Here is a 26137-nt window from a genome sequence, read left to right on the forward strand (position 1 = left end):
GCCAGGATCCCGGTCCCACAATACCCGGAAACATTGTAACCACTAAATATCTCAAAACGTCCGATACCTCTACTTATAAACTGAATCTAGCTTTCTGTAATGTAAAGTTATGCTATGTAAAATAATGTAATGTAAAGTAATGCAAAGTAAATCTACGGAAATCTATGTAAAGTAATGTATGTAAAGTTATGTAAAGTATTGTATTGTCATCGCCTGGAAATGACCAGCCATCTTCTAATGTAATCCGCTTAGAACCGCAAGGTACAAGCGGAATAGAAATCACTAATGTAATGTAATGTAATTATGCTTCGTGCTATGATGGATGTTTGTTTTTGTATAACTGAGAATTTCTCTGCAGATCTAAGTTCAGCTCTGAATCCTTGACAGATGGAAGAAAAGTTCCACGCCTGTAACTTTATGTTTTCTATGTTTGTTTGTGCCCTGTAATCTTTGTGTTGTCTATCTGTTTGGTTTGTGGGGTACCCCGGGGAATCCACCTATACCATTGGCCATTTTTGGAGATTTTTCTCTCCCTTTTTGCATTTTTGTTTTTTCCCAACTAAATTGCCTCTTTACAATACCTTTTTCTTTTTTTTTTCTTTTTCATGGCCTGAGCGCTGCTCCATTAGGGGTTCTCTTATTTAGAGAAAAGGTATATAGCCTTAATGGTATTTTTCTGTGCACTCCACTGAGTTTACACCATGTACCATGTCCTCTTATGCATATTGTGTACTTGAATCTTGTATCTCTCTTGCTGTACTTATGACCAGTAAATGCATTATTTTTGTCACTTGTTGCCGCCCTCAGTACAGGCAACCTGTTCTCTCTCTCTTTCTTTTCTTTGAATCTCTTCACTGGATTTCGGCTGCTGGATGATGATACCTGGACTTCTTTCAAGCCGGTGTGTCCCTGACACCTTTTATTCTGAGTTTGCACCTTACCAGTTTAAAGTGATTGCGCGCCTTGAAACGCCGCTCCTGACCTTTTACTTTCTTGGACACTTTCTCTCCATATTTTGTTTATGCCCGTTCTGACATTTTGCTGGACTTTATATTTTCTAAAGGTTTGGTTCAGGACATTATTTCTCTGAAGGACTCATTATGCTTTCTTTTTCTTTTGATTGCTTGCCTCTTGTATTTCCACCTGAACGACCCACATTTCAAATATTTATTTATTGCTTTCATCGGTTCCTTTGGTCTGGTTCCCATATTATTTATGATTCTCGCTGATGCTCTTTATTTGCAATGCCTCATGTGTTGTATTGACTGTTAAACTTGTGCCTTGCTGTGTACGTTGAATCTACATTCTGCATTCTATGCCTGTTATGTCCTGTGCATCTGTATTTGCCCACTGTTTTTTCTTATTCTACTGTTTGCTTTTTGTGCCTCCATCCTCTGGTTCTGGCATGTACTGTTGTTCAGTTTAGATAGTTGGGAGGGCTGCCCTCCTCCACGCCTTTGTTTATTCCTCTCTCGGCCACCCTTTGTTTGGCGGCCCTCAGTTGCAGTTGTTCAACTTGCAGTACTTCAGCCCACCAAGAGGGGACTGAGAAGGATAACCTGGACACTACAGCCATTTACCTTGTGGACGACTACCTTGTGTAACCTGGACACTACAGCCATTTACCTTGTGGATGACTACCTTGTGTATGCTGGAAACTACAGACATTTTAACACATATATTCTCACAGTCTAAAACAGCCTTTCTTTATAAGTTAATAAGTGTCTGGCCTACAAGATCCTACATGGCATCCTTCCTGCCGTTATCCCTCTATCCTGGAACTCCCCAACCCCTACTTCCTCCAGATCCTCCCAAATTTTTAAACTATCCTTCCCTTCCATAAAAGGTATTTCCCATGTAGGCAAACTTGGGTCATCCCTCCCCTTTAGAATCACTGAGATCTGGAATAACCTCACCTCCCCTCTCCGAACCTCAAGCTCCCTCCAACTCTTCCGCAAACACCTAAAAACCTGGCTATTCTCAAAACTGTAACCCTTCCCCCCTCTTAGGCCTCTCACCTTCCCCCTTTACACCTAACTCTTTAATCTCTCCACTGTAGTTCCTCTCTCATCTTTCTTCCTGTAAACCGTGCCGAGCTCCGCATTCGTGGAGATGGTGCGGTTTATAAACCCAAGGTTTAGTTTAGTTTAGTTTAATCAGATGGAACAGCCTGTACTTTGCTATCTGTGAACATATGAATCCTTTGAAATGCTAACCCAGTTGACCTCTACTACAAAGTTTTTGTCTCCATTCCCTGCTGGGAGGATACTTCTCTAAGGCTCTGCTGAGCTGTTATCAGTGCTGTATGACTTCACAGATGCAAGGTACCCTGGAAAGCCATAAACCATTTATAATGAGCAACATCCTCTGCAGAAGACGTAGGCGACTGATACCAAGACAGAACTTTTAAAAGAACATGCTGGACATTTGCCTATGGGAACCAGGTGCAGCTGGGCTGCTGGAAGGTCACCCTTGCATCTTTATTTCTACTTTCAGCATCCTGAACCACAAATCAGCCTCAGCAAGGTGATAAGGAAGAAGTTCATGAAGTGCCCTCTGTTTCTGGACTGCCCGGGCCCCTCTCGTGGGAGGGAGTGAGAGAGGCGTGGACTGAGAGGAGGAATAGTTAGGTATACATTTTTTGTATCAATAGGGGGTCTTGACCAGAATTCGGGGATGTACTTTTTGGAACAAAGGAAGAATTTCTCTGTATAAAAAACATGTGCATCACAGATAGGGCCAGAGAGATTCACTTACTTATGCTACGGGGAACTGCTAGCCCCCTGCTAAGCATTAGGGTGAAGTTCTTCTCTCCACTGCATATTCTGAACTGACAATATATTTATTTATTTCTACTATGTTTGCTGCTATAATTTTGTAAACCATTATACTAACAATAAACAAATATTTTTTGGAAGATACAATGCCGTCTCGTAGTTATTCCAATGAGGTAAACAAAGCAGCCTTTACTTCAATCCTGATTTTGCTCCTGGGGTGGGGGGCCTGGCGGGGCTGAGAGGCCGTCAAGACCGGGCTACGACTTTGGGTACTGCACTGGCTTTGGGGGGAGGTGTGTTTCCATCTTTCACTCAAGTATAGACATCGTGGTCTTTACCCCCTGCCCACATTTATACTTACCTCCAGATCCATCACTAGTTACTACCATTCCCTGGTACACGCTCATGGGGAGAGATGGGGTTATGGCACTTTGGACTTGATTTTCCTCTCCACCCCCACTATGTTTAATAAAATTTCCACTTGGTATAGGGAGGGGAGGGATGGCCTTGGAGAGAGTTGTTTCCAGGTTTTGGTAGGTGAGTGGACCACCGAACTTGAGTTGGATGTTTCTATCCACGATTTACGGCAACTCTTCCAAACGCTATACCTCAATGTGAAGGCGGCACCCTGCAGGAAACCCAATATAAAATTCTGCACCGCTCTTATTTCACCCGTGCCCACGGACATGTTATGGGGCTATGGTCTGATGATAAATGTCTTAAATGTAAAACTCATAGGGGTAATTCCATTCACTCCTTTTTTGCTTGTTTAAAACTAATTTTCTGGGACTCAGTGAAGAGTTGTATGGCTGCTCTCCTACATTGCAATATGCCCTGGAATGCACCGGCTCTGTTGTTGGGGGATGTTCAGGACCTGCAACAACATGGATTGGATTTCCCCTCCCAGAAATTTGTTCTCCATGCGATTCTTGTGGGGAAGAAGCTTATCCTGAAATATTGGACTTCTGAGGAGGCCCCATCATACACCTTGTGGGTAACCATGATGAAACAGCAAGCCCGCTTTGAGCTGGACACTTATACGTCTCGTCCACAGGACCACCGGAAGGCTTATTGTTCTTTATGGCTACAGATTTTGGATCTAGATGTCTAGCCGATACGGCCAGTTTTGTGTAACCACCTAAACTAAACTAAACTAAGCCTTAAGTTTATATACCGCATCATCTCCACGGAAGTGGAGCTCGACACGGTTTACAAAGCTTAAAAATATAAGAAGAGAGGGGAGAAAGGGTTTACAAAAGCATATAAAAAGAGGGGATGTAGACAGGAGAAGAGATGTTATATGCTAGAGAAAAGCCAGGTTTTCAGTTGTTTTCGGAATAATTGGAGGGAGCCCAGGTTCCGCAGCGGGACAGTGAGATCGTTCCAAAGGCCCGTGATTTTGGAGAGGAGGGATTTTCCCAGTTTACCTGCGTGGAGGATGCCGTGTAGAGAGGGGAAGGATAGTTTATGTCTGTGGGCTGATCTGGTAGTAGCAGGCGTCTGGGCGAGGAAGGATAGAGGGATTAGGGGTGGAAGGATGCCGTGAATGATCTTGAAGGCCAGGCAGGAGCATTTGAAATGAATTCTGGAAAGTACTGGGAGCCAGTGAAGATTGGTAAGTAGTGGGGAGACGTGGTCAGATTTGCGTTTAGCAAAAATCAGCTTGGCCGCAGTATTTTGGATAAGCTGGAGTCTGCGGAGACTTTTTTTAGTTAGGCATAAATAGATGACATTACAATAATCGAGTTTGGATAGGATGATGGATTGTACAAGGACGGTGAAATGTTTTTGGTGAAAATAGGATCTAACTTTCCTCAGCATGTGGAGGCTGAAGTAACAAGATTTTGCCAAGGAATTCAGGTGATCGTTGAGGGAAAGGGAGGAGTCGATGGTGATGCCGAGGACCTTGCTTGAGAACTCAAGGTGCAGAGCAGGGCCTGTGGGTAGAGTGAAGAGGGTGGGCAGGTGTGCTAATTTTGGGCCGAGCCAGAGCAATTTTGTTTTTGATTCATTTAATTTCATCTATACAGAGAGGGACCAGGCGTGAAGTCTCATTATGCATGAAGTGATGTTCTCTTGGAGGTTTGTAAGCTTTGAATCTGTTTCGAGGAGGATAAGGTTTACTGGACTTTCCTTTATATACTGTTCACACTGCAGCTTTTTCTGGCAGGGAACGTGCGCTTGTGTGTATGTGTTTGTGACTGAGTGTCTGTAAGGTTGAGTCTTGCATGCATGGGTGTGTTTCGTAGGTTTGTGTGAGCTGTGCATGGCAGTGGTTTGTCTGTATGAATCGTTTGGGGATTCTGGTTGTTTTTCTATATTCAAACTGGATGGGGGGCGCTGGGTTGCGAGTTGTTTCCACATTTCCTATGTCATAGTCCTGTGGTATCCTCTGCATATCTTGTGTATATTTTGTGAACTGTACTGTACCTTGTACCATTCTGATACTGTATGATATCCTGTACGCTCTGCTGATTTGTGGTTGGCTCTTGCTATTCAGTTGCCTCCTGTCTCAATAAACATGATAATAAAAAAAAAATTTGATTAAGGTGTCTTTTGTGGCCCTTGAGAGATTCGGTGGGCATAGGTCGAGGAAGGATACAATACAATACAACACAACTTCTTATACCCTACAAATTTCAACATGGAATCATTTTGGCTTACAGCAAGTTGAGTTACATTTACGATATAAAGTGTTGAAGGTGATCCAGAGGGTCGTAGAATGGTGATTGTTTTTTCTAGATCATCATGATAGCCGATCAAAGTGATTGAGGGTTTCGGTTCTGGGTTGTTTCATAGAGATGGGGTCATTCTGGGTGATTTCTATGCTTTCAGGTATCGAATCAAGATTTGCGCATATGCAATTTAATTTTTCTTGGAAGTAGATGGAGAGGGTTTCACTGTCGAGGTTGGTTTATAGGGTTTTTAAAATTTCTTTGTGAGGCCATGAGTAAGTTTTTTGTAATTGTGAAGAGGTTCCTTGATCTATTTTGAGCTTTCAGTAGAAGATTAGTATAGTAAGTCATCCTGGATTGATAGTTTGTACTCATATAACATATTTTTCCAGTGGGCTTTGGCCTTTTTGTCTTTGGATTTGCACCAATTTCTTTTGACTTTTCTTAGTTTTGTCTGTAAACCAGGGGGAGGAGTTGTGAGCATTAGGTTTTCATATAATAAAATTTGCAGACGACACCAAACTATTTAGTGGTGCTCGGACTAAAGAGGACTGCAAAGAATTACAAAGGGACCTGAACAAACTAGGGGAGTGGGCGACGAGATGGCAGATGAAGTTCAATGTAGAGAAATGTAAAGTATTGCATGTAGGAAGCAGAAACACGAGGTACAGATATACAATGGGAGGGATGTTATTGAGTGAGAGTACCCAAGAAAGGGACTTGGGGGTAATTGTGGACAAAACAATGAAGTCGACGGCACAGTGCGCAGCGGTCGCTAAGAGAGCAAATAGAATGCTAGGTATAATGAAGAAGGGTATTACAACCAGAATGAAAGAAGTTATCCTGCTGTTGTATCGGGCGATGGTGCGTCCGCATCTGGAGTACTGCGTCCAATACTGGTCGCCGTATCTTAAGAAAGATATAGCGATACTCGAGAGGGTTCAGAGAAGAGCAACACGCTTGATAAAGGATATGGAGAACCTTTCATACACTGAGAGACTGGAGAAACTGGGACTCTTTTTCCTGGAGAAGAGAATTAGAAGGGATATGATAGAGACTTACAAGATCATGAAGGGCATAGAGAAAGTAGAGAGGGACAGATTCTTCAAACTTTCGAAAACTACAAGAACGAGAGGGCATTCGGAAAAATTAAAAGGGGACAGATTCAGAACCAATGCTAGGAAGTTCTTCTTCACCCAATGGGTGGTGGACACCTGGAATGCGCTTCCAGAGGGCGTGATAGGACAGAGTACGGTATTAGGATTTAAGAAGGGATTGGACAATTTTCTGAAGGAAAAGGGGATAGAGGGGTATAGATAGAAGACTACTACACAGGTCCTGGACCTGTTGGGCCACCGTACGAGCGGACTGCTGGGCATGATGGACCTCTGGTCTGACCCAGCAGAGGCACTTCTTATGTGCTTATATAGTATCTTGACTTGCCCGTGCCTGCTTAACATGGCTTCTTCGATGGGTGTTGGTTCGGACCCAGTTGTTTCAGCTATTTTAAAGATGCCAGATGCTAGCTTTTCTAGGTTGACTAAATTAGGATTGAGTATCTTCTTGAGTAGGGTGGGGTGTCCTTGGTGGGGGTTTCTGCTAGGTTGTTTTCATACAGTGTCTTGACTTGCTTGTGTCAGCTGCACATGGATTCTTCAATGGGTGTTGATTTGGCCCCAGTTGTTTCAGCTATTTTAAAGATGCTGGATGCTAGCTTTTCTAGGTTGGCCGAGTTAGGGTTGAGTACTGTATGTAAACCGTATAGGTAATATATAGTATATATTTTTTAATAAATAAAATCTTCTTGAGTAGGGTGGTGTCCCTGGACTGGGGGTTCTGTAGCTGTGTTTAAGAGATGGAATGTGATAAGGTAGTGTTGGACCAGAGTACTGGCTTGAAGTCGTAGTGCTGGATATGAGGATCGGCGGGTTAGTCTTTGTGTGTGAAGACTAGGTCAAGAGTATGGCCCGCAGAATGGGTGGTTGAGGAGATATCTGGTGGAAGCCTAGGTCAGATATTGTTGCTCTGAAGTTGGCTGGTGCTCCGGTTATGTTGGGGTAGTTGGTTAAGTTCAAGTCGCCAAGGATGGTGACTTGCTGATGACTGTTATGAGGTCATCTAGGGCATTCATGGGTGAGCTTGGGGCTTTGTAGATCAGGGCAAAGGTGAGGCTCCTGGTATGACCAGTGGAGAAGGTGAGGCATTTGATGCCATTTAGTGAGATAGTGTTTATCAGTCTTAGGATGATGTTTGATTTTATAATGGCTGCTAGTACTCCTCCCTTTTTGTCTGTACGAGAGCATGGTAAGGCTTGATAGCCTGTGGGGCATATCATACCTAGTGTGACTCCTTCATTATCTTTCAGCCAGGTTTCAGTAATCAGGAAAATATCCCAGCTTTTTTCTGTGAGGAAGTCATTTAGTATGATGCCTTTGTTATTTACTGATTTCACATTTATGAGGGCGATAGGTTTTTTTTTTTTGTTGTAGGGGGCGATTGGGGACATTGAGATTGATATTAGATTGTGGGGGGCTGTGTTGGGAGGGATATTCTGGGGGCAATTTTTTACATCACCACAACTGCCCTGAAAGATGATGACTGGAATAACAAAGCATATGATGCATAAGACTGTTACAAGTTTAAGGAGGTAAAAAATTTGAACTATTGAAATTACATTTGTAATTTTGTTAATTTTAGTCTCTTCAGGTTGGATTTGGTACATGTGGAGGGTGATAAGGTGGGGGGTATATATGCAATGTGAGCCTAGGAATGGGTGGGATGAGGGGAGGGCCAGGGGCCGAGTACGCAATGTATTTCACCCTCGATTCCATGGCTCGTAATTTTTCGAAGTAGTCGTTCATGCGGAACCTTGTTGAACGCCTTGTGAAAATCCAGATATACAATGTCAACCGGGTCACCCTTGTCTATTCACCTGTTTACTCCCTCGAAGAAGTGCAGCAAGTTCGTCAAGCAAGATCTTCCTTTGCTGAAGCCATGTTGGCTGGTCCTCATCAGATCGTGTTCGTCAAGGTGCTCAATGATGCAGTCCTTTATCAGCGCCTCTACCATCTTTCTCAGTACCAAGGTCAGACTCACTGGTCTGTAGTTTCCCGGATCACCCCTTGAACCTTTCTTGAAAATCAGCGTAACATTCGCCACCTTCCAGTCTTCCGGAATCCTTCCCGAAAGGTTCGAGGGGTGATCCGGGAAACTACAGACCAGTGAGTCTGACCTTGGTACCGGGAAAGATGGTAGAGGCGCTGATAAAGGACCGCATCATTGAGCACCTTGACAAACACGATCTGATGAGGACCAGCCAACATGGCTTCAGCAAAGGAAGATCTTGCTTGACTAACTTGCTGCACTTCTTTGAGGGAGTAAACAGGTGGATAGACAAGGGTGACCCGGTTGACATTGTATATCTGGATTTTCACAAGGCGTTCAACAAGGTTCCGCATGAACGACTACTTTGAAAAATTGCGAGCCATGGGATCGTGGATTAAAAACTGGCTGGTGGATAGGAAACAGAGTGGGGGTAAATGGACAATATTCGGACTGGAAAAGTGTCATGAGCAGAGTGCCGCAAGGTTCAGTGCTTGGACCCGTGCTCTTCAACATATTTTTATAAATGATCTGGAAACTGGTACGACGAGCGAGGTGATTAAATTTGCAGATGACACAAAGTTATTCAGAGTAGTGAAGACGCAGGAAGATTGCCAAGACCTGCAACGTGACATAAACACGCTCGAGAAATGGGCCACGACATGGCAAATGAGGTTCAACGTGAATAAGTGTAAGGTGATGCATGTCGGTAACAAAAATTTTATACACGAATACAGGATTTTCCTTGCAGTACTTGGAGAGACCCCCCCCAGGAAAGAGACTTGGGAGTACTTGTCAACAAGTTGATGAAGTCGTCCGAGCAATGTGCGGCAGCAGCTAAAAAGGCGAACAGAATGCTAGGAATAATTAAGAAGGTGATCACAAACAGATTGGAGGAGGTTATCATGCCGCTGTACCAGGCCATGGTACGCCCTCACCTGGAATACTGTGTCCAGCACTGGTCACCGTACATGAAGAAGGACATGGTACTACTCGAAAGGGTCCAGAGAAGAGCAACTAAAATGATTAATGGGCTGGAGGAGCTGCCATACAGTGAGAGATTAAAGAAACTGAGCCTCTTCTCCCTTGAAAAGAGAAGACTGAGAGGGAACATGATAGAAACATTCAAGATAATGAAGGGAATAGACTTAATGGATAAAGACAGGTTGTTCACCCTCTCCAAGGTAGAGATAACAAGAGGACACTCTCTAAAGTTAAAAGGGGACATATTCCGTAAAATTATTCTTCACCCAGAGAGTGGTAGAAAACTGGAACGCTCTTACGGAGGCTGTTATAGGGGAAAACACCCTCCAGGGATTCAAGACAGAGTTAGACAAGTTCCTGCTGAACCGGAACGATGGACTACTGGTCTGACCCAGCAGCGGCAATTCTTATGTTCTTATATTTGTCTATTTTTCTAGGGAAATACTAACTCAAAAAAGGAGCTATAATATAAATTGCTTGTGTTGTAGTACAAAATAAAACAAACAGGAACTCCACAAGGCAGTATACAAAAGATTTTTGTATGAATGCTTAAGAAACACTGAAAAAGTGTATAATAAATATAAATATGAATGCAAGTGCTCAGTCACAACCATACAGTGTCATATAAAATGCCAGCTCTGGTTGTGTAGAGGGACCATCATCGCACTCTGAGAGTTCCTCTATCTGCCCTCCATACTAAATGTAGATATACTTCTGTGTTGATGATAACAAAATATACTCTTGGTAGAAATTCAACAGTGACTTATCTGTTCAATGAAACAGCAACATGTGGGGGCAGGAGCTTGGCTGTAAAATCAATTCGTGATGCATAAGTCTGTTTCAAGTGCTGTGAAACCCATAAACTCTGTGTGCAAAAAGGCCTACAGGCCTCCCTTCGACTCGAGTTTTGCTCGAAGCGTCATCAGGAAGGGGGTACTACAGCATAAACACAAACTCCAAAAATCATTACTCAAAGCAAATAAATAAAAAAACTAATTAACCTGTATGAAGCACACTAGTGCTCGCTGTAACACAATGATCAGAGAATCTTTAATATGTTGAGTATCTTCAATAATTATATTGTTGAATATTTAGTAAAATCTATTACTTACGCGGCCTAAAGACTTCTTGTAACTCAGAGGTGAACAGCCAAACAGAAAAAAAACCACTGAAGCTAAAAAAGCTATATTTAAATACGCTGGGACAAACACGTCAAACCTGACGTGTGAAGGCAAAAACCAATGGAAACACGGTACAGCCCACAAGATTCAACCCCTCGATGACACTAGCCACTTATAATTTAAACCACTCAATATCTTTGTTTAAACTGATCGGGCTAAGTGTCTGCCATTCAAAAATCAATCTCAATTCTTCCAAAAGGAGTCTGTGAGACATAACAGGTACGTTAGATAGATTGTGAGCCCACCGGGACAGAGAGGGAAAATGCTTGAGTACCTGATTGTAAAAACCGCTTAGATAACCTTGATAGGTGGTATATAAAAAAAAATCCTAATAATAATAACATATTAGAGATTCTCTGATCGTTGTGTTACAGCGAGCACTAGTGTGCTTCATAAAGGTTAATTAGTTTTTTTATTTATTTGCTTTGAGTAATGATTTTTGGAGTTTGTGTTTATGCTGTAGTGCCCCCTTCCTGAAGACGCTTCGAGCGAAACTCGAGTCGAAGGGAGGCCTGTAGGCCTCTTTGCACACAGAGTTTATGGGTTTCACAGCACTTGAAACAGACTTAAGCATCACGGGTTTTTGTTTTTTTTCCCCATTATTTTTTATTTTCAAATTTTACATAAAGTGTACAAAATATTAAAATACAATTGATAAATACATAGTATCACTTTTATATCTAATACATTATATATCTAAATTTGATTTTCCCCCTCACCCTCCCCCCACCCTTTTATTACTTTAATATTTAATATTTTTAATTTTCAAATTTTATAGAAAATGTACAACATGTTAGAATACAATTGATGAATATTCAATAACATTTTTATATCTAATACAATATATTCTAAATAAGTTTTATCTCCTCTCCCTCCCCCCACCCTTCTATTACTTTTCATTCATACATTGCATATTGTATAATATATTATAATATATTATGTAGAGATTATTTTCATTACCCCCCCTCTATGTGTGTCATAAAAAAGATATTTAAGAGAAGAAAAGAAGAAGAAAAATCCTATTATTTATTCATTACAGTATTTTGTCAATGGCCCCCATATTTTTCTAAATTTAGTATATGTCCCTCTTTGTATTGCTATCATTCTTTCCATTTTAAATATATGACATATTGTATTCCACCAAAATGTATAATTTAGGTTATTATAATTTTTCCAATTATTAGTTATATGTTGAATGGCAACCCCTGTCATGATTAATAAAAGCTTGTTATTTTCTGGTGAAATTTGACTTTTTTTTCTCATCATCATTCCAAATAATATTGTGTCATATGATATTGCAATATGATTTTCCATCAATTTATTAATTTGTGGCCAAATTGAATTCCAAAAAGTTTTAATATAGGGACAATGATACAATAAATGATCTAATGTCCCTGGTTCTAGATTACAGTGCCAGCATTTATTGGACTTAGAACTGTCTAATTTTTGCAAACGTGTAGGGGTCCAAAAAGCTCTATGTAATAAGAAAAACCAAGTTTGTCTCATAGATGCTGACACTGTACATCCCATTCTCCAAGACCAAATTAGTGGCCATTGAGATGCATTAATCTGATGTCCAATCTCAATGCTCCAAATGTCTCTTAGACCATTTTTTGGTTTTTTATTCAAATATCCAGATATTAATTTATACCACAATGCGGCTTGATGTCCTAGGAAGTCTGCTTGAAAACATAAGAACTTTAAACTATATTGATTATTTAATGTTTTCCATTCAGGGAACCCAACCTGAATGGCCTGCTTCAATTGCAACCATTTAAAACTTTGTGTTTTATTAAGACCAAATCTATGTTGCAATTGTGAAAAATCCAGCAGTTTACCTTCTGAAATAACATCGTCTAGAGATCTAATGCCTGCAATAATCCAGTTCTTCCAAAGGATTTGAGCTTCGCCAATTTTGATCTTGGAGTTTATCCATATAGATTGATTAGTTGATTTGTTTATTGGGATAGGTGTTAATTTATCAATAAACCTCAATGTTTTCCAAGTATCCATTAATATTTCATTTTCTCTGTATCTTCTAGGTATGTTAATACTTGGCAGATGAACTAAATTTAGGGGAAACATAAGGCGCCATTCCAAATATAACCAATCCGGTGCATTATCCATAAGTTCTGGGAGGATCCAATACATACCCTGACGTAGAATATAGGCTTGATGGTACCTATAGAAATTTGGAAAATTTACCCCTCCCTCCTTAATTGATTTTTGCAAAGTTACTAAAGCTATTCTAGGTGTTTTACCAAGCCAAAGAAATTTTGTTAAAATGCTATTAAGTTTTTTATAAAAGGACCCCTGAAAATACATAGGTATCATACTCATTTGGTAGCAAACCACAGGTAATATCATCATTTTAATAGTTTGAACTCTTCCCCACCAAGAAATATGTAATGGGTTCCATTGTTCACATAACTCCGTAACTTTTTTTAATACATATTTTTCATTCTCTTTTACTGTATCTTCAATTGTATTTTTAACTTGAATGCCAAGATATTTAAATCCTTCTTCTTTCCATATGAATGGAAAAGTATCAAATAATCCTTTTACACAATGAACATTCAAGGGTATAATTTCAGATTTATTCCAATTAATTTTATAACCTGAAAATTTGCCAAACTTATCAATTAATTTCAATAAAGAAGATAAGGTAGACTCTGGATTTCTCAAATAAAGTAAAATATCGTCAGCGTAAGCCGAAATTTTATATTCCATATCTGAATATGGAATACCTTGTATCTCCCTCGTTTGCTGTATTGCTAACAATAAGGGTTCTAATACAACATCAAATAACAAAGGAGATAAAGGACAGCCTTGTCTAACTCCCCTCTGCAATTGAAAACCATCAGATATCTTATTATTAATATTTAGTCTTGCAATCGGGAAGCTATACAATGTTTTTACCATTTGTATAAATCCGGAACCTATACCAAACCATTCTAAAGCCTGATACATAAAATTCCATTCTACCCTATCAAATGCTTTTTCAGCATCTAATGAAACTGCAAAAGCCGGTTCATCCATTTTTTTTGACAAGTTTAACATGTGAAATAATAGTCTAGAGTTATTAGAAGAATGTCTTTTAGCAACGAAACCCGTTTGATGCATGTCTATAATATGTGGGAGAGCTTTGGCTAATCTTAAAGCCAAAATTTTCGCCAAAAGTTTATTATCAACATTTATTAATGATATAGGCCTGTAGTTCGAAACCAAAGTAGGATCTTTATTTGGCTTAGGCAGAACAATTATTATTGCACACAGAGTTTATGGGTTTCACAGCACTTGAAACAGACTTAAGCATCACGGGTTTTTGGATGTTTTAGTTTTGTGATTATGAGCCCCAAAGTCTAATTAATTGTTTAAGATGTATATTTACACTTTTTATCAATCCCTATACTGTTTGTTTGGGATTCTTTTAATTGTAAATCGCTTTGAACCTTATTGGTATAGTATAATACATAAATATAAGATTAGATTAGCAACAAGCCAAGAAAATCAAGTTTGCTTTGCTGGAAAGTGGTGAACAGAAAGCAGGAGATTACCGGATAATCTTGTAAGAGAAAAAGAAACTGAGCAGTGTAGGCTGGACCTATCTGCAGTTGCGTTTTGCATTTTTACGTTTAATTAAATTGAAATGAGTGAGAGAGCAAGTGTAAACACAGGAGAAAAATACTTACTGTGGGTGAGATGTCTTCATCAAATTTCTTCAATTGATTCATGAACTCCAGATGTTTCTTCTCCTCTTCCAGCTGTGCCACAGTCTGCTCACTGTACTGCAGTTTTTGCTGTGTGTTAGCCAGCTCATCCCGCAGCCACTGGTTCTCTTGGCAAAGCCGTCGAACTTGTGCCCGTAGCTTCTGCTTTTCAGACTCCATTGCATTCAAATGACTAGATAGGGCCATCATCACCTGAATCAAGGCACAAGAGATATTTAAGCACCGAGGTAGGGCAAAAGAGCAATTTCTCCCAATCCATTCAACATTCCCTCTAACCAATATACAGTATCTACCTTCAGCCCAGTTGTGATCTTGCCCTTCTCACTCATGTACGAGTATCTCTCCTCTCCCCTCTAACCTTGATTTCATTTCTCCTATTCTTCCTCTGTGGTTTTCTCCTCTTCAACCCTACCCCTTCCAATCTTTTGAGTCTTCCTCCCCTTCTCACCTGTGCCTCTCCCAGCCCAAGCTCAATCATCTCCACAGACTTGCGGAGTAGACTGGACTTCTCATGCACTAGATTAGCTTCCTCATCCTTTTTCAAGCATTTGATAGTCTCCAGCAAGCTGTACAGGATGGTATTGTGTTCATTCTTCAGAGCTTCCAGCCCCTGAATCACCAGCTTAGTGTTGGAGATAATCTCCTCCTGGTTTAGCTTCTCCAGCTTTTCGTCCCTTGGGTACACCATTATGGACATAGTCTTACAACCCCCTGAAAAACAGGAAATTAACCAGAACACATTATAAGCAACCATCTCGGACATAACTAAAAAATGCTCAACAATGGAACGAAAATCCATGTTATTGAAGTATATTCTGCATCATTAGAGTTAGTTAGATAAGAAGTAAGGAAAAATCTCTGGACTACTCTACTCATTTATTTACATTGATATGCTGCACTATGAAAAGCCATCCTATGTGGTGCATACGATGAACACAAAGAGCATCACAGCTGTAACAGGACAGCAGATTGTGTGTCCGACTACTTTGTTTATTTCTACAGTGCTGTACATTAAACATGTATGAGACAGAGCCTACAAGCTATTTGAGACAAAAACAAGGGATTAGGGAATTACTTATTGTGGGAATGATTAAAACCGATATGGGTACTGAAAAGTAGGACTGTAGATCGATTATAATTTTTAATTGCACAATTAATCGCATAACACGCCCTCGTCACATTTCCTCCTGTACAATGCAATATATAGATAGCAGTTATCAATTCTCAAAACTGATGTATTTCAATTACTAAACTAAAACTAAAATCATTTATCTTCCCTGCATCTCTCACAGTCTAGCAGCTATTGATCACTCTCTCTCCCCCCATAGTCCTTCATGTTACCCTCTCTTCTTGCCCCCTTCTCCCACAACAGGTCAAGTATCTCTCTTTCTGCTCCCCCTCAGTCCAATACCTTCCCTTCATCTAGCACCTCTCCCTCTGTACCCTCAGAGTCCAGCATCACTGCTTCAGCCTCTGCTCCCCATCATTCCAGCACTCTTAAAACAAACTGGAGAAAATATTTGGGTCATTCCATATCAAGTGGACAAGGGGTCCACGCTTGACCTCCTCCAAATTGAACAGAATTTTAGGATGTTCCCTAGAATCTCAAACAAAAACATGCACATTTTTTTTTTCAGCTGGATCTCTATTAGTTTGAGACAGGCAACTATATGCCATGCTCTATATTAGGGGTCTCCAAAGTACGGCCCACAGACCACAACTGGCCAGCAATATGATTTTATCCAGCCCGCAGAATTGTGTGGAAATGCTCCCCTACCGCTCCCCCTCTCTGCCCTCCCTTCCCTTGTTACCCCTCCCCTTCTCTCTTTACGTCCCCTCACCTGCCTCTTCTTCGAATACCTATAATTTTTTTGTCCTGTAACTTTACTGTGAATGTCAATTGAAACCTGTTCTGAGCTCCCAGGAGAACGGGATAGAAATCTAAATAAATAAATTTTCCAATGAGAATCCGCAAAAAACTCCAACAAAACACCCCATGGTGCGTTGATAGATTTCAAATGCATTAATTAAAATTGTGTTCAAAATATATTAATAGTGCATATTATGTTAATATTAATATTATTCAGAACTTTATTTAATACTGAATCGTAATTGTATACTTCGCAGTATTTCTTCGTATTTGTTCGTCCTCGATCGACAGTGTCAATTCGCAGCATTGTAGGTAGTAGAGAATGACATGGGGAAAAAATCTGTCCCCGTCACTGCCCAATCACCGGACCACCATCCCCTTCACCGCCCCATCCCCATTCCCGCCGTCCCCTTCACCACCCTGTCTCCGTCCCCGCAGTATCCATATAAGCCTCAGTACTTAATCCTTATTTATCAAAGTTCTGGCTGCTGAACTGGAGAAAGAAATGTTCAGCTGGCAGGGCTTTGTTTATACATTTTTATCTACACAACTAATATACTACTTTATCCTAAAGCAAAAAAAAAAAAAAAAAAAAATGAAAGAAAAAGAAAATAAATAGAATTTTTTTTCTACCTTTGTTGTCTGGTTTCTGCTTTCCTTATCTTCTCATTCAATTCCTTCCATCCACTGTCTCTCTTCTCTCTGCGCCTTCCATTTGCTCTGTTACTGTGCCTCTCCCTTCACCCCCCCCCCAATTGGTCTGGCACCCATCTTCTTCCCTCCGCTCTCCCATAGTCTGGCATCTCTGTCTTCTTCTCTTCCAGCGTCTTCTCCCCACTCTCTCTTCCCCATTTCCCTTCAGCGTCTTCACCCACTCTCTCTTAAGAACATAAGAAGTTGCCTCTGCTGGGTCAGACCAGGAATCCATCGCGCACAGCAGTCCGCTCCTGCGGCGGCCCATCAGGTCCATGACCTGTAAGTGATCCTTTGTCTAAAACCCTTTAATCCCCATTTTTCTTCTATCTATACCCTTTCATGGTCCTATCTCTACCTCTAACTATATCCCTCAATCCCCGTATCCTTCAGGAACTTGTCCAATCCCTCTTTGAATTCCCTTAATGTACTCTGTCCTATCACATCCTCTGGAAGCGCATTCCAGGTGTCCACCACCCTCTGAGTGAAGAAAAATTTCCTAGCATTGGTTCTAAACCTGTCCCTTTTCAGTTTCTCCGAATGTCCCCTTGTTCTTGTAGTTCCCAATAGGCTGAAGAATCTGTCCCTTTCCACCTTCTCTATGCCCTTCATGATCTTGTAAGTCTCTATCATGTCTCCTCTGAGTCTTCACTTCTCCAGGGTGAAGAGCCCCAGCCTTTCTAGCCTCTCTGTGTATGAAAGGTTTTCCATACCTTTTATCATTCTTGTCGCTCTTCTCTAAGCCCTCTCAAGTATCTCCATGTCCTTCTCCAGGTACGGCGACCAATATTGGACACAGTACTCCAGATGTGGTCGTACCATCGCGCGGTACAGCGGCATGATGACTTCCTTCGTTCTGGTTGTAATACCCTTCTTAATAATACCCAACATTCTGTTTGCCTTCTTCGAGGCTGCTGCACATTGTGCCGTTGACTTCATTGTTGTATCCACCAGCACACCCAAGTCTCTTTCAAGGTTACTTCCCTCTAGTACTAATCCCCCCATTTGGTAGCTGAACATCGGATTATTTTTCCCTATATGCATGACCTTGCATTTCCCTACATTGAAGTTCATCTGCCACGTATTCGTCCACTCCTCCAGTTTGCTCAGGTCCCTTTGTAGGTCCTCACATTCTTCCACAGTTCTAACCCTGCTACAGAGTTTAGTGTCATCCGCAAATTTTATAACTTCACACTTCGTCTCCGTTTCCAGGTCATTAATAAATACATTGAACAGCAGCGGTCCGAGTACCGAACCCTGCGGAACTCCGCTCGTGACCCTCCTCCAGTCCAAGTAGTGACCCTTCACTCCAACCTCTGCCTTCTGCCTGCCAACCAGTGTTTAACCCATCTGTGTACGTCCCTTTCCACCCGTGGTTCCACAACTTCCAAAGTAGCCACTCATGGGGTACCTTGTCAAAGGCCTTTTGGAAGTCGAGGTAACTAATGTCTACGGGTTCCCCTTTGTCCAGCTGTCTGTTTACCCCCTCAAAGAAGTGCAGTAAGTTTGTTTGGCATGATCTTCCTTTGCAGAAGCCATGTTGGCTCACTTTCATTAGCCCATTTCTTTCGATGTGCTCACAGATGCTGTCCTTTATCAGTGCTTCTACCATCTTGCCCGGAACTGATGTCAAACTTACTGGCCTGTAGTTTCCCGGGTCTCCTCTCGAACCCTTTTTAAAAATAGGTGTAACATTTGCTATCTTCCAGCCAGTTTTCAAGGATAGGTTGCAAACTCGTTGGAGTATTTCAGCTATCTCATTTCTTAGTTCTTTGAGTACCCTAGGGTGGATTCCGTCCGGGCCTGGTGATTTGTCGCTTTTCAATCTATCTATCTGCTGGAGGACATCCTCATGGCTCAACTCTATTGTCGACAGTTTTTCTTCTTGGTCTCCATTGAAGATCTCTTCCGGTTCTGGTTCACTGGATGTGTCCTCGCTTGTGAAGACTGAGAAGAACTTGTTTAACCTATCGGCTACCTGTTTTTCCTCCTTTATCACTCTCTTTCTGTCTCCATCATCCAACGGTCCTACTTCCTCCCTCGCTGGTTGCTTCCCTTTAACATATCTGAAGAATGATTTGAAATTTTTTGCCTCACTGGCTAGCCTCTCTTCGTATTCCCTTTTCGCTCTCCTAACCACTCGATGACATTATTTTTGGCATTTCCTGTGTTCCTTTCAGTTTTCCCCGGTTTGGTCCTTTTTCCATTTCCAGAACAATTTTTTCTTGTCTCCTATCGCTTTCTTCACTTCATTTGTTATCCATGCTGGGTCTTTTGTTCAGTTTTTTTTGCACCCTTTTCTAAATCTAGGAATGTATATATGTTGTGCTTCTTGCACTGTGCCCTTGAATAGGTTTCTGTTTTCCTTGAGCTGTTTTTGAGTTTTTTCCTCACCATTTCTCTCATAGCATCATAGTTCCCCATTTCCCTTCAGCGTCTTCTCCCCACTCTTCCCCATTTCCCAGCGTCTTCTCCCCACTCTCTCTTCCCCATTTCCCAGCGTCTTCTCCCCACTCTCTCTTCCCCATTTCCCAGCATCTTTTCCCTACTCTCTCTTCCCCATTTCCCAGCGTCTTCTCCCTATTCTCTCTTCCCCATTTCCCAACGTCTTCTCCCCTTCCTCCACTCCACCTTCCCCAGGACCCTTCAGCGTCTGTTTTTCTCCACCCCACCTTTCTTCCCTTTCTCCCTCCCTGCCCCTTACCTTCGCTGCAGGCAATTTCTAAATATGTTTCCTACCAGCAGCCGGAGCGTTAAAATCGCATGTGGCTGCGTTAGAGATGACCTTTATGGCAGCCACAAGTGATTTCAATGCTCCGGCTGCTGGTAAAAAAGCACATTTAGAGAAATTCCTTGCCACAAAAGTAAGGCAGGGAGGGAGATGCAATTGGGCTCAGGTGGTGGCGGCGATCAGGATGGAGGGAGTGAAATGCTTGAGCGGCGATCGGGCTCAGGCGGCAGCGATCAGGATGGAGGGAGGGAGATGCTTGGGTGGCGTGATCGGGCGATGGCTATCAGTATGGAGGGAGGGGAGCGCAATCGGTGACTGTGCGCGTTCCCTCCCTTCACTGCGGAGACAAGGCGATTCACCCCTCCACGGGGCAGTGAATAGTCTTCTTCTGTACCTGCAGCGACCACTTCCTTTCTCTCTCCCCGTTTTGGCGGATTACCCGCGGGTAACAACCACCATGTCATTCTCTAGTAGGTAGCTCTGGCACTGTGACTAATCTTTAAATTGAATCTGGAAGTTCGTTACTAGTCATTATGGTTAATTAGGGCTATGTACGTTAATGCCCACAGTTTAGGCAATAAAATTCTGGAATTGGAGACAGAAATGAGGAACACCGACCTAGATGTGGTGGCGATATCTGAGACTTGGTCCACGGACTCCCATGGGTGGGATATGGCTATACAGGGATACAACTTACTTCATCGAGACAGAGAGGGCAAAATAGGAGGAGGGGTAGCACTATACACTAAAGAGGACATCAAAGTTACCAGAATCACAGATGTCAAGTACACTGGGGAATCCCTCTGGGTGAACTTGGCCAGGGGGAATGACAAATGCCTGTATCTTGGCATGGTATACAGACCTCCAAGATAACAGGAAGACATGGATATAGAATTAATCGAAGACATAGAGAACATCACTTTGCGTGGAGACACAATATTGTTAGGGGACTTCAATATGCCTGATGCAGATTGGAACAAACTTTCTGCTACGACCAACGGCAGCAGAAGACTTTTAACCTCCATAAAGGGAGCACGACTCAAACAAATGGTATTAGAGCCCACTAGGGATCAGGCGATACTGGACCTGATACTCACCAACGGAGAAAGTGTCACAGTGGTTTCGGTAGGCGATACGTTGGCCTCCAGTGACCACAACATGATATGGTTCAACCTAAGGAAAGGTTTCACTAAGTCAAGCACATCTACCAAGGTCCTCAACTTTAAGGGCACAGACTTTGGAAGCATGGGGGAGTTTGTCCATCGGACACTGCAAAACCAAGCCGAATCGGACAATGTAGAGGACAATGTTCTACTAGAGGGACAGATAATTTTGCATGCTTTAGATTCAATTTGTGTTCAGAAAGTCTAATTTTAAAAGGTCTAGTTGACATGCCGATGTACCACATGTTACAAGGACAAATTATCGCGTAGATAATGTGGTCTGAAGTGCAAGTCAAAAAGTGACGTATGGTTAATTTTTTGCCGTTCTTAGGGTTAACAAAATCTTTTGTGGGGATGGCAACTTCGCAAAAACTGCACTTCCCACATTTAAAAAACCCCTTCGATAGCGCATGGGGACAATGGGACAAGGGAGCTGAAAAAGGGACAGTCCCGTTCAAAACGGGACGCATGGTCACCTTACCCATGAAGTGCATCTAGGATTTGCACTAGGAGGCTTTGCAGTCAACTGGAAGCAAAGATATGACAAAGATCTGAAGTTACTTTTTGATGGAAATGTTCACCTTTTTTGGGGTACCAACATCTTTATTCTAGTTTTTAATTACTGTCTTTTCTTTGTCATTTGAAAGAGCATCATTTTTGTTTCAAATATCACCCTGTTTCATCTTGGACCCAGCCTTGCTTTGGTCAGAATTAAGGTCCCAAAGACATGCATCATTTGCATGCGTGGATACACTATGTTATACAGAGTCATCTTTGGTGCCCGATTGTGTAAAATGCAAATGATCCAGAGATGTGACATTTTACAATGCAACTAAGCTTGTAGTGCTTACTGTGCTTTTAGCTTATGACACATCTTGCTTTGCCATGTACTTTTATAAATGACCCCCTCAAAATGGGCCTTAACTTGTGCTGTCTTATTTACTGCACGCAAGCCTAGACATGCAAAAGTATCACCTTTGCAAGAAACTGTGATGTCATATCGAAATGTCAGGTTAGCAGAGTGCTCTGAGGTAGAGATTCTCCACTTATAGGCATATGATGCTACTCTCCAACCGAAGAAACTTGACTCATCTCATGTAACATCTTTTGTAATCTAGAATATATTGTAATTCTTATTCTCCACCAGTTATAAATTGACTCAGTTGCTATGTAACATCTCCTGTGATATTGAATGTACTGTAATTCTTCACTATTACCTGTAATTAACACTTCTCCTGTAATGTAATTCTACGGGAAATGCCCAGATATCTTCCTTATTGTAATCCGTGGCTATGTTATATCTGCTGCGATGTTGAATGTATTGTAACTCTTCACTGTTACTTGTAATCTACTCTTCTCCTGTAATGTAATTCTACTGGAACTGTCCAGATATCATCTTTATTGTAATCCGCCTAGAACCGCAAGGCACAGGCGGAATAGAAATCCCTAATGTAATGTAATGTAATGTTCTGGCAACAATGAACAGGTCCTGGCCCATCCTGATGTTTTACTGTATTTATCTTGATAAAACTATGACTTAGGCATCCTCGCTGGGGAGTCAACATTTCCATCCCACTTATAGTTACCAGTTCTAGGCAGCGAACAACCAACATACGAAACAACTCTGTGCAAAACTTCCACCATCATAGCATATCACAATTCAAACTAAACCTTTAAACCGTTTATCTAATAGACTTAATATAATGATGTAGTACAAGAAATGTTTACAGAACATCCATTTCACAAAATACATCAAAATCTGCATAAAAAACTAAAACATACAATGCTAGAGAGAAATTTCTGCCAAAACAGACTTTTTCCTTTGATACATATATTCAGCCTTTAGCCCCAGATACCTCTATCTAACCTTGCTGACCTGTGGACTACATGTTTTGGGTCAACTGGTCAAGAGCTGAATGCTATGACTTTACCAGATTAAACATTTTATACCTCCAAAAGGTTCCCCCTCATTGGGAACATGAGAATTAGGTCTGATGGAAGTGGCTTTGACTTCTCACCTACAGAAAGCCCTCCTTTTTTGTGGGTTTCCGGTGAAATCATATGAGGCAAAACGGGAGGCTTTTGGGCCACTCATTAAGCCCTGAACTTTTAAATGTTTCTAGAATGACTAATCTAGTGAAGCATGGTTACCAAATGCTCTTCCAGTTTGCCCTACAGCTACGTTGGAAGCAGTGTGGCTCCCATATCTTGTGGGACTGGCGGAGTGTTCAGATTTATGAAAGACTGCGATTGGACAAGTGGAGGTAGGTGCTGAAAAGCTGAACCAGAGACTTTCATTGTTTTGAAAAAAAGATGGGTTTCCTTCACAACTGATCATTGACAGTATATTTAATGACCAAGTTAACTGCTCTGTGTAAGATGACTTTGGGCACCTTCTGGACTGGAGAATTTGACTGTATTATCAGTCCTGGAGGGGGGCTCCCTCCCTGATTTGTGGGACCTGCTGCTTTCTTGGGGATTTAAACTCCCATGAGATACTGGTGAAGAGCACACCCTTGATTGATTAAGGGGGGAGGTCACTGTTTTACAGAGATCTAGGTTAACTCAATTACTTATAATGTTCTTGGATTCTTATAATGGTATTTTTGTAGGTTTGTTTGCATTAAAAAAATATATCATAAAAAATTCTAACATTTAAAACTAGATTTTTTTTTTGTTCCAAAAAAATATGTTGAGAAAGCTGATTTCCTAAAATGAAAAGAAACTTTTGAAAAAAGGCAAAATAGCTGACAACAGATAAGGTAATGAAAATGCAAACCCCTACACCCCAAACAATTTATTATCCTGTGGAAAAAAATGAACAGTACCCTGAGTGGTTGATGCAGAAAAAGCCTTCTAATGGATGTAAGCACCGAAATGGGATCTGCACGAAAACCCAACTGCACCCAGTTTTAGAAGAGCATCTAAGTGTGGCCATGGGCATTCCCTTAAAATGCTCACAGCATACAGTATTACACCTCTCTTTAAGAGATTAAACATAGAAAATGACGTCAGAAAAGGGCCACGGACCATCAAGTCTGCCCACTTTAATGACCCACCTCCCTAACTTCTTCCCCCAAGAGATCCCACATGCCTATCCCATTTTCTCTTAAAATCTAGCACGCTGCTGGCCTCAATTACCTGCAGTGGAAGATCATTCCAATGATCAACTACCCTTTCGGTGAAGAAATACTTCCTGGTGTCGCCATGAAATTTCCCGCCCCTGATTTTCAGCGGATGCCCTCTTGTGGCCGTGGGTCCTTTAAGAAAAAAGATATCATCTTCCACCTCAGTATGGCCCATGATGTATTTGAACGTCTCAATCATGTCTCTCCTCTCTCTACGTTCCTCGAGTGAGTATAGCTGCAATTTACTCAGCCTTTCCTCATACGGGAGATCCTTGAGTCCTGAGACCATCCTGGTGGCCATTCGCTGAACCAATTCAGCTCTCAGCACATCTTTTTGTTAATGTGGCCTCCAAAATTAGTACACAATATTCCAGATGAGGTCTCACCATGGATCTGTACAACGGCATTATGACTTCGGGCTTCCAGCTGACGAAACTTCTACGGATACAACCCATCATTTATCTAGCCTTGGATGAAGCTTTCTCCACTTGATTGGCAGTTTTCATGTCTTCACTGATGATCACTCCTAAGTCTCGTTCTGCTGCAGTCCTAGCTAAGGTCTCATCATTTAAGGTGTAAGTTCTGCACGGATTTCTGTTGCCTAGGTGCATGACCTTACATTTTTTGGCATTGAAACTTAGTTGCCAAGTTTTTGACCAATGTTCCAGTAAGAGTAGGTCCTGCGTCATACTGTCGGGCAATGTGCTTTTGCCTACTATGTTGCATAATTTGGCGTCATCGGCGAATAATGTTATTTTACCTTGAAACCCCTAAGCCAAGTCCCTTACGAAAATGTTAAATAGGATCGAGCCCAAGACCTGAGCCCTGCGGCACTCCATGATCACCTCCGACGTTTCAGAGAGGGTACCGTTCACACACAACCCTCTGAAGTCTAACGCTTAGCCAGTCTTTGACCCATGCAGTTAATGTTTCACCTAATTGCCATCGAACTCATCTTGCTCAATAACCTGCGGTGTGGGACGCTATCAAAAGCTTTACTGAAGTCCAAGTACACGACGTCCAGGGACTCCCCCATATCCAGCTTTCTTGTTACCCAGTCAAAGATGCTGATTAGATTGGATTGGCGATCTTCCCTTTGAAAATTCATGTAATGGGGATCACGTAATTCCTTCTCGTTCAGAATCGTATCTAATTTATATTTAATTAGTGTTTCCATAAGTTTACTCACTATTGATGTGAGACTCACTTGGTCTGTAATTTGCAGCCTCTGTCCTGCATCCCTTTTTGTGGAATGGGAATGACGTTAGCTGTTTTCCAGTCCAACGGGACTCTCCCTGTACTTAGAGAAAGATTGAAGGAGCACGGATAACGGTTCCGCCAGGACATCACTCAACTCTCTCTAAGCACCCTGGGGTGTAGATTGTCAGGTTCCATGGCTTTGTTCACTTTGAGTCTTGATAGTTCACAGTAGACACTGCTGGGCGTAAACTCGAAATTCTGAAACGGGTCTTCTGAGCTTTCCCTATGACTGCATCTGTGGACCAGACTACCCGGCGACTCGCAGGTAAAGACTGAGCAGAAGAATTCATTTAGAAGTTTGGCTTTATCAGAATCCGATTCTACATAATTCCCATCTGGTTTCCTAAGGCGTACTATTCCATCTGTGTTTCTTTTTCTGTCACTAATATACCTGAAGAAGGATTTATCCCCCTTCTTAATGTTCTTTGCTAGATTCTCTTCTATTCGGAATTTGGCCTCTCTGACTGCTGTTTTGACAGCTTTAGACTTGGCCAGATAGTCTTCTTTTGTCTCCCTTTTTCCTAATTGCTTGCAGGAGATGGATGCTTTTTTCTTCTTTTTAATGAGGTCTGAGATCTCCGCAGTGAACCACTGAGGTTTATTGTTTCTCCGCCGTTTGCTTACTGTTTTTACATAGCTGTTAGTTGCTCCGTATAGGGTAGATTTCAGAGTTGACCATATAGCCTCTACATTATCAGTTTCAGCTTGGTTTTGCAGTGCCTGTTGGACAAAATCTCCCATGCTTTTGAAGTCAGTGCCTCGAAAGTTGAGGACCTTTGTTGATGTGTTTGATCTAGTGAAACCTTTCCTGAGGTTGAACCATACCATGTTGTGGTCACTGG

The 26137-nt window shown here is 41.7% G+C and overlaps 1 protein-coding gene across 2 annotated transcripts in view; it reads right to left on the minus strand.

Annotated features, from left to right (window-relative positions):
* The window catches only part of KLC4 (kinesin light chain 4), a 370771-nt gene that overhangs the window by 269230 nt on the left and 75404 nt on the right, over positions 1–26137 (minus strand). For both annotated transcript variants that reach the window (XM_033937472.1, XM_033937471.1), the window contains exons 2-3: positions 14899–15161; positions 14412–14642 (exon numbers count right to left, since the gene is read on the minus strand). In XM_033937472.1, coding sequence (XP_033793363.1) covers positions 14412–14642; positions 14899–15147 — 480 coding nt within the window. In that variant the 5' untranslated portion in view covers positions 15148–15161. The remainder of the gene's footprint in view (positions 1–14411; positions 14643–14898; positions 15162–26137) is intronic.

The sequence above is a fragment of the Geotrypetes seraphini genome, chromosome 3 (genome assembly GCF_902459505.1).
Source record: "Geotrypetes seraphini chromosome 3, aGeoSer1.1, whole genome shotgun sequence".
In the NCBI taxonomy this organism is placed as follows: Eukaryota; Metazoa; Chordata; class Amphibia; order Gymnophiona; family Dermophiidae; genus Geotrypetes; species Geotrypetes seraphini.